At 40.0% G+C, this 18970-nt stretch overlaps 1 protein-coding gene across 1 annotated transcript in view; it reads right to left on the reverse strand.

Annotated features, from left to right (window-relative positions):
• The window catches only part of FBN1 (fibrillin 1), a 222989-nt gene that overhangs the window by 61337 nt on the left and 142682 nt on the right, over positions 1 to 18970 (reverse strand). The window contains exons 22-31 of the mRNA XM_088025122.1: positions 18687 to 18737; positions 16972 to 17097; positions 14648 to 14875; positions 12765 to 12890; positions 12518 to 12646; positions 11603 to 11728; positions 11366 to 11491; positions 10052 to 10174; positions 8812 to 8937; positions 6729 to 6854 (exon numbers count right to left, since the gene is read on the reverse strand). Of these exons, the coding sequence (XP_087881248.1) occupies positions 6729 to 6854; positions 8812 to 8937; positions 10052 to 10174; positions 11366 to 11491; positions 11603 to 11728; positions 12518 to 12646; positions 12765 to 12890; positions 14648 to 14875; positions 16972 to 17097; positions 18687 to 18737 (1287 nt within the window). The remainder of the gene's footprint in view (positions 1 to 6728; positions 6855 to 8811; positions 8938 to 10051; positions 10175 to 11365; positions 11492 to 11602; positions 11729 to 12517; positions 12647 to 12764; positions 12891 to 14647; positions 14876 to 16971; positions 17098 to 18686; positions 18738 to 18970) is intronic.

Here is an 18970-nt window from a genome sequence, read left to right on the forward strand (position 1 = left end):
TTTATAACATTACTAAAAGACTCCAAATTCTTGGAAGTTCTCCATTCTCCAAAATCCCATTTCCAAATTTAGCCAAGACAGATTCTATAATATAAAAGTGCTATAAAATATAAAGTGAAATGTTTTGTTTTCTGTGATATTGTGACTTATAATAAGAAATAGACTTTTAGTCTTTGTCCCTGATTCTGGTACAGAACTCCCTAAAGCCCCTGAAATTACCTGAGTCATGAGAACACAAAGGTGTCTTTTTATAATACTGATGAGGTAAATTTTGGACTTCACCTAAGGATGGGCTTCGTTGCCAGGAGAATCAACCACGTGATTCAGTTCCACCTCCCTGACCTCCATGGGAGAGAGGCTGGGGGCTGAATCAATAGCAATGACCAGTGATTTGATCAATCATGCCTATGTAATGCAACCTCCATAAAACACAAAAAGATGGGTTCAGAGAGCTTCTGGATTGGTGAACATGTGGAGATTCGGGGAGAATGGCTTGCTCAGAGAGGGCCTTGAAGCTCCACACCCCTGCCCCATGCCTTGCCCTGTGCATCCTTTCTCTCCAGCTGTCCCTGAGTTATATCCTTTTATAATAAACTGGTAATCTAGCAAGGAAACTGGTTTCCTGGGTTTTGTGATGAGATAGAGGGGTGGTGGGAACCTCTAATTTATAGGACTAATAGCCAGTCATTCAGAAGCACAGGTAACAACCTGGACTTGTGATTGGCATCTGAAATGAGGATAGTCTTGTGTAACTGAGCCCTTAACCTGTGGAATTTTTCACTACCTCCGGGTAGATATTGTCATCAGAATTGAGTTTAATTTTAAGACACCCTGTTGGTGATCAGAATTGAAATTGATATCAGAATTTTTATTCCACAAAACGAATCCATAATGAAAGACAGGTACTTCACCTTATAACAACTTTTTCATTAACTAAGAAAAAGAACTCGTAAGTATGGCTACTATGACTCTATATGGAAACCAACGTCTAACACAAAACTTAGGTCAAGAAGGATAGTTTTGGCATGTGAAATGTTGCAAGAATTTTCAGTGTTCATTTGAAAAATGGCATGAAAAAGAAACTGGGCAAGCAACTTGTGTTTACCCTTTTGTTTACTTAAGAAGCCCAATTAAATGATTTGAAAGTGTTTGGAAACACGCTGTTCGCCAAATGTTCCATCTGAAGCCCTGAAATGGTCCTGCCATCTTTGGCTTCTTCATAACTTCTAGAGCAAACACAAAATAAAATAATGACATTTTTCCTACAAAGACACTTCGTAACAACACTAACAATCCTAGAATAAAAACAGGTCTGGAAGAAAGTTCTTACAATTACAATGTATTGTATGGGTGAATTTTAATGTAGCCTTGGCAGCCACATGAATCTATTGAGTTATTAAAGCAGGTCAAGGGAGGCACATACCAGGCAGCTTTCGACTTGTGACTGGAAGCTTTAACCAACTGAATAATTGAGCACGGCACATTCCAAGGAAATGAGGAGGAAGGCCAGCCCAGGGATAATAGTGGTAAGTATGCACGGGAATTCAAGAAAGTAAGCCTAACCTCATGGGCTTCCAAGTGGGACCATCAACACTTCTTTCGTCCTCAGGTAATCACTCCACTCAGAGTGAAGGACCACTTTTGCAGTCTTGTCCTCATTTCCCTCCTGTATCTGTCCTGATCTCTGAGTTTGGTAGAAACGATGAGCTTCCGTTGCCTAAGTATTGCAGCTTCTTAATGTTATAAAGTCAAGGAATTTTCTAAGTGGAAAAAACTCAGAATTTGACATTCCTAATTCTCAGTTACTCAGAGGAGGATACTGTGGTCCCCAGGAATATGGGGATCTTCAAGGGCCCCAAGGTCGATAAGTGGCAGAACTCATTTCTGAGTCCGTTAGAACTCATTTTCCCGGTCCACTGCTTGGCACTTTTTCCCTTGGGCCACAGCAGTCTAATCGTGCTGATTTGTTCAGTCACATAAGGACTTTATTCTAAGTCCTACTTTCTGGAGTTTTCAAAATCTTTGTGAGCATTAACAGACTTACAGAAATTTTCACTAATCTTTTCTACTAAGTACAATTTTCAGAGATGATCATAGCCTGTCAATCTAGTAATTCTGTAATCTTTTTCTTTCCAATTTTCTAAGGACCAAAGGTACCCTGATTTTCATATGAGTTTTTTACCTTCCATACTTAATCTTGCAATTAAGAAAGCAGCCATTTCTTTTAAAAGGAGTCTCCCACCCTTTTTAAATCAATGATATGCTAATATAAATTTCTAACTCAAGAAAATCATGTAGTTTTACTGCAATGTTTTCAAGGTGAGAAGAAATTCTCTCTGCAAGAAGCCATGTATCATAGGCTTTAGGATACTAGGAGATGAGACTCAGGAACCGATATCCACTTTATGAATATTTGTTTAAGACATTATCTCAATGCCTTGCCCTCGGTGTGTAACAAGTGAATTAGAAAGAGTTGGTCATAAGGTGTAAAAGCATCTTTGAGGAAGAGCTTTTTGCATGTGTGTATATGTGCATGCATACTATTGCCAACTATTATTTATTAATTATTTCCATGGCAGATTTGGGCCCAAGGCTGCAATTCATTATAAAAGCAAACAGAAGGGGAAACTGAGCCATAAGGCAAACAAGCAAACAAAACTCTGTATTCAAACATCTACTCCTTAATAGTGTGAAGGCAATGTAGCACATGCTTGCCAGGAACATCTCTTTCTGTACAAATGTTCTCTTTCCCCCACAAGTTTGCTCCAGACAGAAAATTCCTTTTTGAAGATTAAGAATAAGCCCACGCCAAGAAAAGCAAGGAAATTCAAATTTAGGGCTGACACTGTAACCTCCTTGACCCCACCAAAGTTCCCTCACAAAGACCCAAAGGTCCTCCTTGCATGGCTGTCTTGACAGGCAAGGGTGTGGTCTGAGCAGACCCCACTCGCAGGTTCTGGGTGTGTCCCCTGACACTCGAGTAAGGGCTTGTGCTCTGAGCTGTGCCGGCCTCGGCAGGGAGGCCGTATCACCCCCACACACCTGCCCTCCTGCCATCCGGGCATCGGTCGCAGCAGGGCTGGTACACTGTCAGATCTCCTTGATTGGGCCTTGGGGAAAAGGACATTACAGTAAACGGAGAGGCCAAACATGAAGGCTTGGGTTTCTCAATTTGGATCCAAATTCGAGCCAAGACGATTTAACTGAACACCCACGGAGTTTTCACAGGCTGACAGCCAGTAGAGGACAATTAGCAGTGATAAGAAGCTGGAAGGAAATGGGCACAAATTCTCCCTGAGTCCTGATGGTTTTGAAGTATATGAGTCTCTGTCATGGACTAAGACCTATGAGTAACATTTCTCGTGTGAAAGGCAGCAGAGAGTTTGAGAAATGGAATTACCCAGATATGCTGCTATTTTAACTGAAAACAATTCTGATTTTAATGGTATGCTTGCTCACTAAATGACTGAGTGAGCGTGTGATGGCAGACAGGTCCTTACAAATTAGTTTGTGAAAGCCAGGACCCACCAAGGATGGCACCTAGCAGCAACCTGCTTCTCCTTCTTCCAATTTGTTGTCTAATTACAAAGATGTAGAATGAGCAGCAGAAACCTGTGATCCAGCCCCCTTACACTAAGGACAGAAGAGCTGTGTTCTAGATTTTAAGCAAATGTACATTCTCCCTCCATTAAATCGAACATTCTCCTCAGCAATACCAATGATTTGAACAAAGCTTAAGGAGAAAAAAGAAAACCTTAACATCTGCGTGGGCTGGGAATGTAAGTCAGTGGGTGGATTCTGAGCACTGCTAAAGTGATTGAGAGAAAAAAACATGTTTATTTGTTAAAATGGAAACAATCAGTAATGACAAGGGAGCTGAAATATTTAGACAAAGCTGTAATGGAACCCAGAGGACATTTTTTGAGTTCTCATGAAACAAAGTTCTTCCCTATGAAATAGCATACATATTTTTATAATTCCTTTACAGGATACTCAAATATATATACATATATATGTACGCACACATATTATATATAAGTAAACACATTGTATGTATGTATACCTATATGTACAAAAATATATTTGCATATATCATCAAAAACATTGTTCCAGGTTTGTTCTTCACTGTTATTTGTGGTGTGGCTTGCTTATCCCATTAGGCAAGATACATATCTCTATTTACCTTAGTTGCCTGGGACATTATAAACACTTGTCTTTAACATGACTATCACCAGGGTAACCTGATGGTATTCTAAGTTGGGAGAGACACTAATTTTAAACTAAAAGCAGGCTAAAAGAGCCCTCGTTACATGGGATTAAAAATACATTTTGGCTCAGATTTTTTAAAACTTGTTTTTAAGTATACCCAACTCGCTGCCAATTTCTGTTTGTGTAAGTCATTTCCAATCAAACGTGATACCTTTGGTTGAGTAACAGTATTTACAGAGGACCTCTTTTTCTTCCCTCCCTGATGCACCCCCTTTCCATACCTCACTGCAGGGGTGCTTACCCAAGAGGAACACTTGCATAACTACAAGGCACCCTGGTGAGATGTTCAAGCTCATGAACCAGTGGAAGAACTAGCAATAAAATCCAGAGCTCCATGACTTCACATGAGAATATCGCATGCCCCGCTGCTATGATATCAAAAGGACTATGAAACTCTTCTCCCGACAGTGCTTGCTGGGTTCTATGAAACTGAAAAGTCATTTTAGGCTACAATTTAAAAGTAGGGGGATATTGGCCCATAGTAAAGAATAGAGTATTTCTTGGACCTCAAATCTAAGTTTCTGTTCATGCAATTTACCAAAAGACTGCTGTTCTTAGTGTAAAACTTGGTGTCATCTCATCTAATATGGAGTACATGGCTCTCATCACCACAGTGCAAACTCAATTATGAAAAACAAGCCTTTTCAGTATGTATGCTGCCGAAGCAAGCACAAAAAACAAGGCTTTTCAAAAACGGTTTAAACCGGTTTCAAGCATGTATCAGTAACTAGTAGTATAGAATTTTGCTGAACTTTAATCAAAATGGCTTCTAGACACTGTGTCTGTAGGTCTCATTTTACAATGACAACAATAGCTACTATTTATTGACCAGCCACTGTATACCAAGCACTGTGCCAAGGGCATTATATATATATTATATCTCATTTACCTAAAATGATATTACTATTGTATGAAAACGTAACCTCTCTTCATGGTGAAAAGCCTAAAATAATCGGCCTCTGCACATGCCTCTGTTAGCTGGAATTTGGAGCATGAAATTCTAAAGATCCTTTTCTTACAGGGAATGAAGACTGTCCCATTAGATTAACTTCTCCCTCTGTAAGCCTCTTGGTTCTCTCGGCTGAATTTCAGTGAGTTCAACTGAACCAAACAATGGTATTAGCCTCTGTTAGGTAAAATGCAATATGGATCTTACCTTTCCCTACATTAGTGCCAGACCACCACCCCTTACCTCAAGTCCTATATTTACCTGGAAAGCTTACAATAAAGCATGAACCATAGACATACTGAGCTAAGCAACATTTGTACCCCAGAGACCAGTAGTTGAGATTTTAAACACTGTTCCACTTATTAGGATGGACCCCTAGCCATACTTCATAGGAAGAGTAATATAGTGAGCACGAGGGCATTCTAGCTTCATGCTTCTTTTTATAATTTGGCTAGAATTTGTCATTTTTGAACCAATAGTAATACTATTGGCATTATCTTGTATATCTATAAATTTGAAACTTAGCATTATTGGACAGTTTGGAATGATAATAAATATCCTTGCAAACTTTACTGAAAAAATGTTGATATAATTAAGAAAAGGACATTTACCACATTGCCAATCTGCAAATATTTTAATGTTCATTTCAAGTCACAAGGGCTTGCCAAACTGGCTTTTGGAATTAAAGTCTGTTATTTGTAAAGAAATTATGCCATTACCTAATTCAAGCTCACCATGATCTCCACTGTGTTTTAAATTATGTTATATCCCATAATCTGTTATATTATTATAAGTAACTATAGTAAAACTTTATTATATTATTCCACATACTTACCGTCATGGCCTCAAATTTGAAAACACCAACTAAACGCTTAATAACACTATCATCCACACAGAGTGACTTCTTTTATTTGATGTTTAATAAAATAAACTTCTAAAATATTGTGAAAAGATTTTCTTATGGACTATTGGTATTAAGCAAACAAAATTACAAATGGTTTAATTTATCACCTCATAAGATTTGCTAATCCCCAGGAATTATTTGGGCTAAAGCAATTTAATACATCAAGAGCACACTAATTTAAGGAACTGGAAGACTGATGGGAATTGATGAAAAATATGAATTAGAGGATGTTTCTTTAAAACCTTAGTTATAAAACCTTAAATGAAATGTTGACAAGAGAGGCTTGCTTTCATAAAGGGATAGGAATGTTTGGTAATTAGCATGTTAACTACTTTGTTATAAAAATGTGATTTTTAACCTCATAAAAATGTGATATTTATGGTGTTAGTTACAGTGGTAATTCATCCAACATGCCTTTTTTCACAGGTAAAGAGAAAAGCTTCAGTGTAGATCTAAAGCATGATCTACTAAGGCTAAGTTAATGAAAAATGTTATACAAAATGCTTTATAAAGCAATTAAAATGTTAGTAGTTTTAAAACTTGTATTACTCTAGTAGCAGTCTCTTAACCATCAAGCGTTTTTTTGTTCAAATTGAAAAAACATACCTGTACAGCCAGTTTTTCCTTTTTTGCCTGAATATCCCATATCACAGTGGCAGATAAATGAGCCTTTAGTGTTTTCACAGGTTCCACTTAGGCAGATATTTGGATTCAGGTCACATTCATTGACATCTGCAAAACATAAATATTATTAATACATACAACTATTTGTTTGATACCACTGAAAACTTTTTTCCTGAGATAAAACAACTATGACAAATAAATTAGAAATTAGAAAATAAATTAGAAAATTTTTTACTCAAAAAAAAAAGTATATTTACAGAGCTCAATTCATACTTGCCTTCTATCCTGCAGGCTAACCAGGTCGACTGGATCTTTATCTGGGCCATGAGCAGGAGGTCAAGTAAGCAAATAAACTGACTGACTCTAGGCTGCACTTAGAGCTTATTGATGTGACAGTCTAGAAAACTTTTTAAAGCAGCATATTCTGTTGCAAGATAAAAATTTTAATTCAGTCTGCAACTGCCAACATTTTAGTTTCCAATATTTAAAAGAAAGGATAGATAAACTAATAGTCTTAGTGCAGATAGTTACAAACTTCACTTCTTTCCCAAATTTAAAATTATCTACTTTTTATGACATTCACTTCATAAATATTCAGTAAAGGTTTTCTGAAGATATAAATGTGACAGAATTTAAATATTTTCAATTCTAGACTCTTATTTCTGGCCAACATGGAGTAATAGAGACGGAATGTATTTTCCCATGTGAAACACCAGCAAAAGGACCTCAGAGGCAACAGAAGATGGTGTTGCCTGACAGAAAGAAAACAAGCTAGGTGAGTTCTATGAATGTCCCAGATTATGGTGTAGGGACAGTTTTAAGGCCATGACATAGGGAAGGGGATGACAGATGGAGCTGGGTAGTGTCCCACAGTTGAGGGGATAATGCTGGAAGTCCTGGAAGGCCGAGGTAGCCAGAGTTTACAGGGCAGAGTAAAGGACAGAAGAAAGTTGCACAGAGAGAGAGAGCTCTGGGGACCTGCAGAGGGTCCCTGTCACATATTCAGGTGAGTGGTGATCAATGCATTCATGTAAGGAAACTACTCAAAGCTAGGGGAAATATCATGCAAAAGAATTAGAGGGAACAATCATCAGAGCTCACAGAAGGCCCAGAATTGTGCCTGTTCCTACTGGTCAGACTGGAAAATCTCATAATTCAGAAGGGTCTTGCCTCAGTCATGGGGCAAAATAAGCCTCAGAGTAACTGCTGCTTAAAAGCATAAAAGCAAGACTTTGAAAGGACCCATCTGTTTCCAAATAACTTATCTGGGTTCCAGAATAAAGCCCAAGAATATTTCTAGGGCTACAAAAATATCTAGCAACTAGTAAGTCAAAATTTATCACATCTGGCATCCAGTCAAAAATTACCAGGCATTCAATGAGGCAAGAAAATATGACCCATAATGAGGAAGAAAGTCAATTTACTCAAATGACCCAGAACTGACACAGATGATGGAATTAGTAGACAAGGACATTAAAGCAGTTATTATAACTCTATTTAATAGGCTCAAAAAAGCTAGAGGAATGATTGGACCTATCAAGTAGAGAAGGGAAGATGTGAAAAATGACCCAAATCAAATTTGTAGAGATGAAACTACAATGTCTAAGATTACAAAGATACTGAATGGGATTAGATATTGTGGAAGAAAAGTACAACAAATTTGAAGACACAGCAATAGAATACAATCAGTTCTAGAGTCTACTGTATTCTTGTCAGAAATAAATTTTGCTTGCCTTTAGTAAAATATTTAAAAGGCCTAAATTCTAGTCACAGCATAAGAAGGGGTAAGTGGACTGAAATAATGCACAGACATAAAACAAATGTCCGTGTGGTGTTGACCAATGGTCAGCTCAGTCCAAATATCATATCTGACAAGAACATCATGTCACAGTCACAAGAAAGTTGCTCTTTGGAATGCTGGCTTTGAAATATTAATAATATGGCCCTAAATATCCTTACTTTTCCCACAAGATCCATTTATCAACTTCCCAAACTAATCTTTATGTAATTTAACAGTGCTTGTGAATAACCACACAAAATGGGAAATTCTGTGTTCTTTGCTCACCTACACAAGTCTTCATGTCTTCAGATGCCATGAATCCATCATAACACAAGCACCTGTACTCCCCGGGTATGTTTGTACACTGACCGCCATCACAGATATTGGGGTTATCTTCACACTCATCAATGTCTGTAGAGAAGAAAACCAGCAATAGCATGTTGTTAATACTAGTTCAATTATTAAGTGGTGAAAAAGTTAACTGAATCAAGTCCAATAAACTCAGTCTATTTGCGTAGGAGAATTAGCTCTCGAATCCAAATGAAGCTTTAAATTATCCCATCAATTTATCCTGGGTGAAAAAGCAGAGAACGATTTTCAAGATTTACAACATGGTGTTCAGTGTCAAGCTCCGCACCTTATCAGAAATCCATTATTTAATTAGCAATTTTATCCCTGACATCATTTGATCATTTAACAGTGATTGTGAATTTTATTTTATTTTCCTCATTGTCAAATTTAAATGCCTAAGGTCGATCATCTTCTGGTTTACTGATACTGTAAAGGGGAAACTTGCTTAAAATAAACATATCTACTTAGATGCACTTTCAGTAAAAATATATTTATATCATTTTCAACATTTAATTTTTATAGTCAAATTTCTAAGGTTTTTTGGGGAGATTTTTCTAGATATGATAAAGTAATTTTGATCCCTAAACCCAAGTTCTCTTCTTAACCGAAACCAAAATGAAAACCAGTCTCATCAACCTCCTTTCTCAGCTCTAGCTGGAGACATGTCTCTTCCAGCCCAGGATGATTACAAGAGGAAGTGTGAATTAGAGCAGTGGTTCTCAAGTTTTAGCACGTATCTGAATCACTTGGACACTTGTGAAAATAGATTATTGGGATCTACCTCCAGAAGTTTCTGATTCAGTAGGTCTGGGTGAGGCCCAAGATTTTGCATTTCTAACACATTCTTGGGTGATGCTGATGCTTCTGGTTGGGGGAACACCCCAAGTAGCCCTGAAGTGAGCCAAAAGGTCAGATTCTTCAAAACTATATCTTATACTCCATGTGCCAGGAACTGTGCAAAGTGCTGTATGCATTCTCCCACACAGGCAATCTGAACCCCATCTTACAGATGAGGAATCTGATGCTCAGGATCTTTATCAAGGATGCACAGCTAAAATGTGTGACAAAACAAAATTTTGAACTCAGGACTGTCTGATTACAAAGTCTGGGCCCTGAACCACTCTAAGTGTGGACCTGTTATTGAGAATTTCACAGGAGGCTAAAACCTACTCACCAGTGCATGACCTCTGGTCGGGCATCAGTGCAAATCCTGGCTGACAGCTACATTCATAGCTGCCTTCAGAGTTTGTACAGAAGGTCTCACAACCACCGTTCATTATGCTGCATTCGTCGATGTCTAAGAAAAAGAAAAAGAAAATCACCTTTCTTTGTGTCTATGATCATGGCACGGGTTTAAAGTTTCCAATGTAAAACAAAACAAAACAAAAACATCCTAGGGCAAATGGAAGTCATTGCATCGTTCCATTTCTTCAACAAATATAAAGTACAAACCTACTGTGTGCTAGAGATAAGAATCTAATCATGAATGAGATAGACCCTATCCCTACCTTCATAATGCTTATGTTGCAGCCTGGGAGTTAGACGAACAGTCAGTTACACAATACATGGGGTGCCACATGCCAGGTAGGATAAATGCTAGGGCTAAAGGAATAATCCCAGTTATGATAATGGGCACATGGATGAAATTCTCTGGGTCACATATTCAGTTATAAACTTGACATTCAATTTGATTGGCTGAGGTTCCAATCCTTTTCAAGAACCTGAGTTGGAATTCTGAGTTGTCCTGGGCCATGTTTCAGAAAAATTTGGGCTGATTTATGGCTTTGGGTGGAAACCATGTAAGACTTGGCAGTTCCACATGATGTACACCCCAAACCAGGCAAAAACTGGCAGTTTTTACAAAGTTTCACTTTGACTTTGGGCACAATAAACCCAGAGGGCTTTCTGTGCCACTCTTCCCAGCACAACTACACCTACAGAGGGCCAGCCACAAAGCAAAATGCTTGTCCCACAAAACCCCATCTTTAAGGAGTGCCAGACCTGGCCTCCATTTCAATGCAAGGTATGAACAGAACATGGTCTTCTTGCCAGTAATTATTCTTTGAAATCTCCTAAGCTGATCTAAGTCACCTAAGGGCAGATGCCGTACCCTCTCTTTCTTGTCTTTCTCACCGAACCCACGCTTCGTTAATTGCAGGTGGTTAGCACTCACTTGCTGATTTGCCTGGGTTATGCACGTGCATAAACAAAGCGTGCGCTACCGTTCCTTCTTCCAAGCAGCCAGGCTCAAATCAGGCTTGTTCGAGCTAAAACTTTTCAGATCCTTCATTTAAATGGTTCTTTAAACAGACAAGGGAGGTGAGATCCAAAGATCATGAGCCACTATGAAAAGAATTTTACTTACAGGAAAACAAGGAAGATGAAGGAAAAGTAACTAGTGATGAAAACAGAACTCAGAGAACATTGTTGGAGTGTTTTTAGAAAGAGACTAAATAAAAGAAAATATAAAAGAGAAGAGAGCACTTACCCACACAAAACAGCCTGTCAGGGGTTGAATGATAGCCGGGGTTGCAGGCACACTGATACTTCCCTATGAGGTTCACACAACGGCCATTGGGGCAGAGGTTTGCACTCAGTTCACACTCGTTGATGTCTGTTTAGAAAATAAAAATAGCAAACATCCAGCCAGAAGCTTCTGACGGTGGCAGAGATGTAGGTTGAACAACTGACCATCAATAAGTGGTCTGAAGGTCTTCCTCCTTACCTATACATGCTGAGATGTTAGGGGACAGCTGATGACCAGGAGGACATTCGCAGCGGTAACTTCCCTCGGTGTTTAGGCAAACGCCTCCCCGGCATAGGAGAGGATCTCTCTGACACTCATCGATATCTGCAAAATGGCGACAACTCATGTGGAAGATGGTGGTGGTGTCCCGCCCTGGGCCCCAGACCAGTGCACTCCTCAGTGGCCCCAGTTGCTGGGAGTCCTGGCTGCTCAGGGCTCACAGGCTCCCTTCTTGGAGAATGGCTGTCCACCTCACTCAGAAATGCCCGAGAGGTGAGAATTACATCCCCCTCAAGTGTTGGGGGCTGCCTGTGGCTGACAAGGGAGTATACAGTCTGGCCTGGCCAAAAGGCGGGACAGCTCTTTGATACCATGCACATTCCAGAATCCCCTGTGGGATCAGGTTAAGGCTAAGAGGCCTCTTGCCCTGCCCTAAATTACTTCCCTCGCTTCTTTACAGCTTCTTCCTTAAAAAAAAAAAAAAAAAAAAAAAAAAAATCCCCATCTCAGCCTTCTTTCTAGGGAACCTGATTTAATGCAGCCAGCTTAATCAATCTCTTTTTCTAGAAATGTTGGACAGAAACCCTATAATAATGTGACCTCTAATACAGCTAATGTTTGAACTGTTTCTCTTCCCTGGGGTGTCTCTTTCAGGTGTTAAACTTGCTTCTCCGGGACCCATAACTGGTGTCCTAGGCCACCACTAACTCATAGCAAGAATGCCCTCATGCTTTCTGCATGTCAGCCTCCCTCTGCCACAGACTGATTCCGGACACACTGGTCAGGAGACCCATGCACTGCGGGAGCAGAAGGAGCCTGGAGGGGAGGCTCTGAGTCATCAAAGCCTTGGGGAATCCCTTTTCACCTGTGCGGATCAGCTGGTCACACGCTTACCCATGCAGTTCTTCATCATCATGAATCCGCTCTCGTAGCCTTCATCACACCTGCATTCGAAGTCCCCTGGGGTGTTCACACACTGGCCGCGGCCACAGAGGTCAGGAGAGATTCGGCATTCGTCGATGTCTGAATGCAAGCAGCAAGCAGCAGCGCGTGAGTCCCAGGACAGCTCTCATTCTTGTGGCAATGTGGGAAAGGGGAAGAGTTCTACCGGGTGTCCCTCGAAGGGGAGCCCTTCACTGACCTGTGCAGTTCCTTTCTTCAGAGTCAAGAGCAAAGCCACTGTCACACCTGCACTTAAAACTGCCAATGGTGTTTCTGCACTTGCCGTGGGTACAGAGGCTGGGGATCATCTTGCACTCGTTGATATCTTCAAGAAAAAGAAAATGTGCAGAAAGTTCCTGAGCATCCTGTAAGGAGTTCTCAATGCCTCTATTTTAAACCCAGGAGGCTGGAGGGTCTTGATAATATGCACTTTAAAGAATGTGTAATGATCCATGAGAACTGTGACTCTGTAAACATTTCTAGTCTACATTTTAGAAAGCATTATTAGGGAAGTAAAGGTGCGTTTATTTGGACTTCTGGAGCCCAGCACACTGCCTGATACATACCAAACACTTCAGTATTCGCTGAGTGAATGAATAAATATTCTAAACCACTAGCATCTCTACTTAAAGCACACAGAAGATGATTGGAATAGATTGCCCCACAGCAACCAATTGAGAGTATAGTGGAATGAGATATTCATCTGTGCTTTTGATGCTTTCTTGGATATACCTAAAATATAAGAACTTCAAAAAAGATGTCATTTAAAATTTAAATGATTTGTAAATAAATGTATACTATTTAAAATGTTTTCTCAAACATGTACACAATTTGAAAATATTTTCTCAATTAACATTAAGGTTTCATTAATATAATTAAAAGAGTTTCTTATACACTAGGAGACTGCATAATGTAATGGGTGATCTCCTTTCAGGGGCCTTTCTAAGGCAAGACCTAAAGCTCAAGAAACGCAAGTTCATTTCCACAAAATGTCACGAAAGACAGAACTAGCAGATTAAATCTCAAGAACAAGTTCTTCTGTGGCAATGGATCGCCACAGCCTTTAGAAGAAAATCGTTCAAATTCCTTTGAATTTACTTAAGAGACATTTAAGAGGGTCATGTAGAAACTGTCTCTCTAGACAGAATTTTAATCCCCAGGGCGTCTTGGATCAAACACTCAATACAAAAAAAAAAAAAATACACTTTTATGTAAGGATAATTAAGCAATATTTATATTCTCACTTCCCATTTTTATAAGTTGATTTGGTTGTGAAGTATAATAACTAGGCCCAGACACAATGGGCAACCAAGACAAAAATCTACACCAGGAATATAAGCTGGGCCTCTCTGAAAAACTGGAATTCTCAGAAACCACTCATGATTTTTCCATATGCTCAAGTAAACAAGTTCTGTATCCCCCGCATAAAAAGTTAAATCAATTTTGGAATTAGATTAAATCTGGAACTTCTCATTTTTTTACATGAATTTTAGATGATAGCATAATAAACTAAAATAAGGTTTGAAATATCAGAAGTCACTGGAATGTGCTTGCCATCAAAATGACTTTCACTGTTTTTGGACAAAGAGGACCTGCCGCTGGGTTTGTCACGCCATTCACCTCTCCCACGGTACACTCAGGTGAGCTGCCGTGACCTGGTTAAAGCAACAGAGAAGAGGTGTCTGACAGACTAAAAATTCCCCAAGAAGATATCCTCCTTGTTGATACTTGGCTGAGGGTAGTTTTAAAATCTACTTTAACACTTAACAAGTGGCTAATGGGAGGGGCAACTGGCCTCAGGAAGTCCTGGAAGGTGGGAAAAGAGAACCCGTTCCAGAGTGAACATCTGTCTGCTGTAACTCAGAAAGTGAGGAGAGAGAGAGAGAGAGAGAGAGAGGGAGGGAGGGAGAGAGAGAGAGAGAGAGAGAGTGTGTGTGTGTGTGTGTGTGTGTGTGTGTGTGTGTGTGTGTGTGTGAGACGACCGAGGGATGGCCACGCCGGTAGTCACTGTGACTCTCCTCTTAGCAGAACCTCCTCTTGCTCTACAAAGAAGAGCAATCAGCCCGCTGAAACCCGCGGTACCTTTGAAGAAAGGTTTTCCGTTTGTAATTTCTTTGGTGGCGAATCCGGGCCCTCTGGGACAGAGCTCTTCATACTCCGGTGTGTTTCTCACAGGACACTCCTCACATTCCTCAGTACCCCAGGCCGCCCCGACGGAGCAGCAACAAACATCCATGCGGTGGCGGCCGGCAGCAGGCAGAGTGCATTCCTCGTCCTCGTACCTCAGGAAGCAGGTTTCCACGCGGATATCTGCCAGACGGAACACAGGGAGGCTGACGAGAGTTACCCTATCTCCACTGCCCCAAACTGCCGGCCAGTTGGGTTGGGCAAGGTACAATGTACATAATAATTTGCTATGTATTTATTGGCTGGAATTCATTATTTTCCTCAAAAGGAGTACAGGCTTTCTGATGAGTACTCCCACCTGATAAAAGGCTTTCTTTTCTTTGGCAGTTCCTGTTCATTTGCACCTCCTATTTCTGGAAACTTTCCTTTTGATTTTAGGCATTTTCTGATAATTCTACGTAAAGAACGGTATTTGGAGAAATCCCACAGTGCTCTTTGGGGAGATGTTTTCTCCCTGTACAGGCATGCTTCCTACCAACACATGCACTCCATCATGGCTTGACCTCCCCTCTAGCACTCTTTCTCACTGGAGAACATCAAAGCTAGCTCCAGCACTTTTTCCTCACACCTTCATTTTTGGAGAGGTGCAGTGTTAAATTCCAAAATGAAGAATGCCCTACTTGAGACTGAAGAGGAAAAACAGCAAAGAAAAGCGATTTTCTCCTCTTCTCAAGTATTCCTTTCACTTCTACGTGTGCTTATGTATACATTCTTCTGGGTACACATGGGATACATCTAACCCCAACCCCGAATTTGTGGAATCATGAGGAAGAGAAGAAGAAGTGATATACCAGATGTCATGAGATGTGGAACTCAGTCCTGTCCTGCAATGAAGAAGTTGCTTGTTTTAGACAAATTATTAACTCTGACCCTGAATTTCTACATCCATAAAATGATGTTGCACCCATCTCTGAGGGGGTGCCATGAAGCTCAGCTAAGATTCTGTGTCTGGAAACTGTAAAGTGTAATTAAAACCTAAGGCATTATCTTCTTTCTCTCTCCTTCACAATGTGGTCATTAACCATTCACCTATGTGCCTGAATATCCTTTAATGTTAGAAAGCTTCCGAAGCCTTCTGGGCAACTTTCCATTCAGGTAGTCTCTAATGAGATATATGGATACCTTTTACACGATTTCTAAATTAAACACTGAAGTATCTTTCAACTGAAGAACCTGGAAGAAGGTTCTCATTAAACGCCAATTCCTCCTAAACAAAAAGAGTGGACTCAAAATGAGATTAACTGACATCCGTGGTTATGAGAAGACTCTCCCCTCTGGATTCCAGCTTTTCTACTCCATATTGCTTACATTATAAGCCATAAAGCTCTATATTTCAAGTTTTGTTAGTTCTAATTCATAAATGATCCAAATCCCTTAACCTCATCCTACCCTTTTAACCACCTACAGTGGCCCTTCACTAAGGATGCACTTTAGAGGAATATGATTTCAGATACACAATGTACCTGAGCATCATTTTCAGGGCCATGGACTCGGAAATGAATGATCCAAGAGACATATTCCCGGCAGGCAGAAGCCATAGAAGTAGGGTCAGAATCTGTCTGCCGGACGCCACACACATGACTGTGGGATCTCCAGCTTGCTGCCAGTAAGAGCCCACAGGGCAGCTCTCTGGGAACTCAGGGTCCAATCTCTTCCATATCAATGCCACTTGGACTCTCGCAGTTGGCATGGAGAATCCCACCGTGATTAGAAGTAACAGTGACCCTGTGCTCCTTTAGGTTCACTATTGAGGAATGTGGCACTCTTCACTCACACCCACTAGGTTTTCTTGCAAGGACCTGTCCATCTGGCCAATGGCAAGACATGCCTAGCAGGCATGGGCTACAGTTTCTAATCAAGCAAAATTGTTCTCCCCACCATTCACCTTGTATCCTAGAGTTGGTGGCATATGGAGGCAGATTTGAGCATTCTGGAATAATGACTGTGATGGTAATGATTTAAAGAATAGTTACACATCAATAAAGAACTAAAGTTTCTCTTCACTACCATGTTCTCTACTCTTTTTATAAAGAATAAATGAAGAGCTTGAGTAAGGAAGGCTATTTGTCAAGGAACCTACTATGGATCCTAATGGAAATGCTGTATTTGGGATATGTATAACTGTACTTGGAACCAAATATTCAGCTTTATCTTACTCACTGAGTTTTTAATAGTCTTTAAGAAATGACCATTAGAAAAGTAATGAGCTCAGGATTTACCTAGGCAGATCCTCCCTGTGGCGTCCAAAGTCATCCCAGCGGGACACTGACATTTAAATGATCCCTTAGAGTTAACGCATAAGCCATTTTTGCATACTCCTGGGAATACTTCACATTCATTTATATCTATGAAGAAAAAAAGACATGAAGTTAAAATGTATGTATAACATCATTCTACTTTGCTCCATTCATGGAGTCACAATTATTCTCACAACAGAAAAGGCCATTTTGAACCAAATAAGTTCATAAAACTAGTTTGCTTCCAAATAGTTCACATAGAATTTCTGGGAACTCTGAATAGCAACCACGCTGAGCCCACCTTTTCCCAAAGGTGTGAGTTTCTCCATTGGTCCTAAGGAGTAATTTTTGAATTATAGAGGCCAGGAGTTGGTATGAGTTTTGGGGGACAGCCCTGGGTACTATGGACATCTCAGGTAAGGCTCCCACGAGCCACACTGGTAGCTTTATGAGATCAGATGTCTGGGTATAACAGAAACCTGACCTTTCAAACTAGCAAAGAAGAAAATAGCCTGAAGAAAAAAATCCCACCGAGACATATCTGGGGCCAGTCAAAAGAGTGTCTTCTGAGAAATGCTGAGATGTCCCCAGAAAGCATATAACTAGTTTTAACTCAGCAACAGTCTCAGATGGTTTGACAAAGCATTGGTGGTCCCAGCTTGAGTTAGGGAGAGTGAAAAGATACTCATGTTCATTCATTCATCATTCACCCACTGACTCTCAAATATACCAGTCCCTCCCAGTTTGCCTAATAGAAAGTAGTATGTTCTCTGCACTTAATTTGGAAAAATATTCACCATCAAATTAATTCAAAGAAAGGCACTTGCCAATGCCAAAAAAAGGGGGGCATTAGCATACTGTGTCTCTATTTAGAAAAAAATAACTTTCCAAGCCAGGGATGTTGAAAAAGAAAATATCTGAAACCTTTCCTTCTGAGAGATATAAGCAGGGAGGGGGACATTTACCTTTTTGGGTTTTTTGTTCTGGCCACTTGTACACCAAAATGTGCTGCTGAGGTCAGATAAGTTATTAACAGTGGGTCTGGACCAGAGAAAGGCCAAAGGATTCAGTCATCATTTGGAAAGCAAGACCTTGGGTGGGGGTTGTAGCGTTCCTCTTTATTTTAGCAGGGAAAAAAAAAAAACTTTATTTCATTCCACATATGGGACTAATTGCTGTTTTTAAAATTTTTCAGCTGCTGTGTCATGTCAGGTTGTGTTAGTCACCCTGACCTACGTCTATCTGGGACTCCGTGAGAAAGAATCACAACAAACTGGAGAGAATCCACGTAGACTTTCAAAAATGAGACAATAGAGTACGTCCTTCTGAGTCCCCCATGACCATGAAACAAATAAACAAACACAAGCCAGGACAAACCAAGAAAAAAATGCAAATTTTATAGCCTCATTGAAAACTTCCATTTTTCTCTTCCTGATAGTATTTTGAAAGTGCAGTCACTCGAAACCATGGTCAGCCATTTTCAATCACCCTGCCCTGTAGCCATAGCGATCCAACACTGGCAACAGCATATATATGCTTGTGAAATTAACATTTGTTATGTTCTGCAGTCCTCATTATTTCCCTCTCTGCTGCATATTTCTCACTGAGAAGTTACATGACAACTTTATCCAATCCAAGTTCACACAGGCATTCTTCATGCACACCAAAATTTATGGCTTATAAATACACATAAATACCTTCACACTGTGTTCCTTTAATTCTTGAATAGCCTTTGCCACATATGGGATCTGTAAAACAAACAAACAAACAAACAAAAAATAAATTTGAGATAACAATATCCAGACTTTGTACGACATAGTATAAGAAACACGAAAGAGGACCTGGACATGAATTAGATTTTGTGGCTTGAATAAGTCTAAGATGACAAAGGGTTTCTGCGATTGCACAGATGAAGAATGAAATGTCTCCTTGAACTAAGGTCAATTCCTCTGAGAGGTCCTGAAAGACCCAAAGGTCCCCT

Source organism: Eumetopias jubatus, unplaced genomic scaffold (assembly GCF_037043125.1).
Source record: "Eumetopias jubatus isolate StellerSeaLion01/CBP00866 unplaced genomic scaffold, mEumJub1_p1.0 scaffold_7, whole genome shotgun sequence".
In the NCBI taxonomy this organism is placed as follows: Eukaryota; Metazoa; Chordata; class Mammalia; order Carnivora; family Otariidae; genus Eumetopias; species Eumetopias jubatus.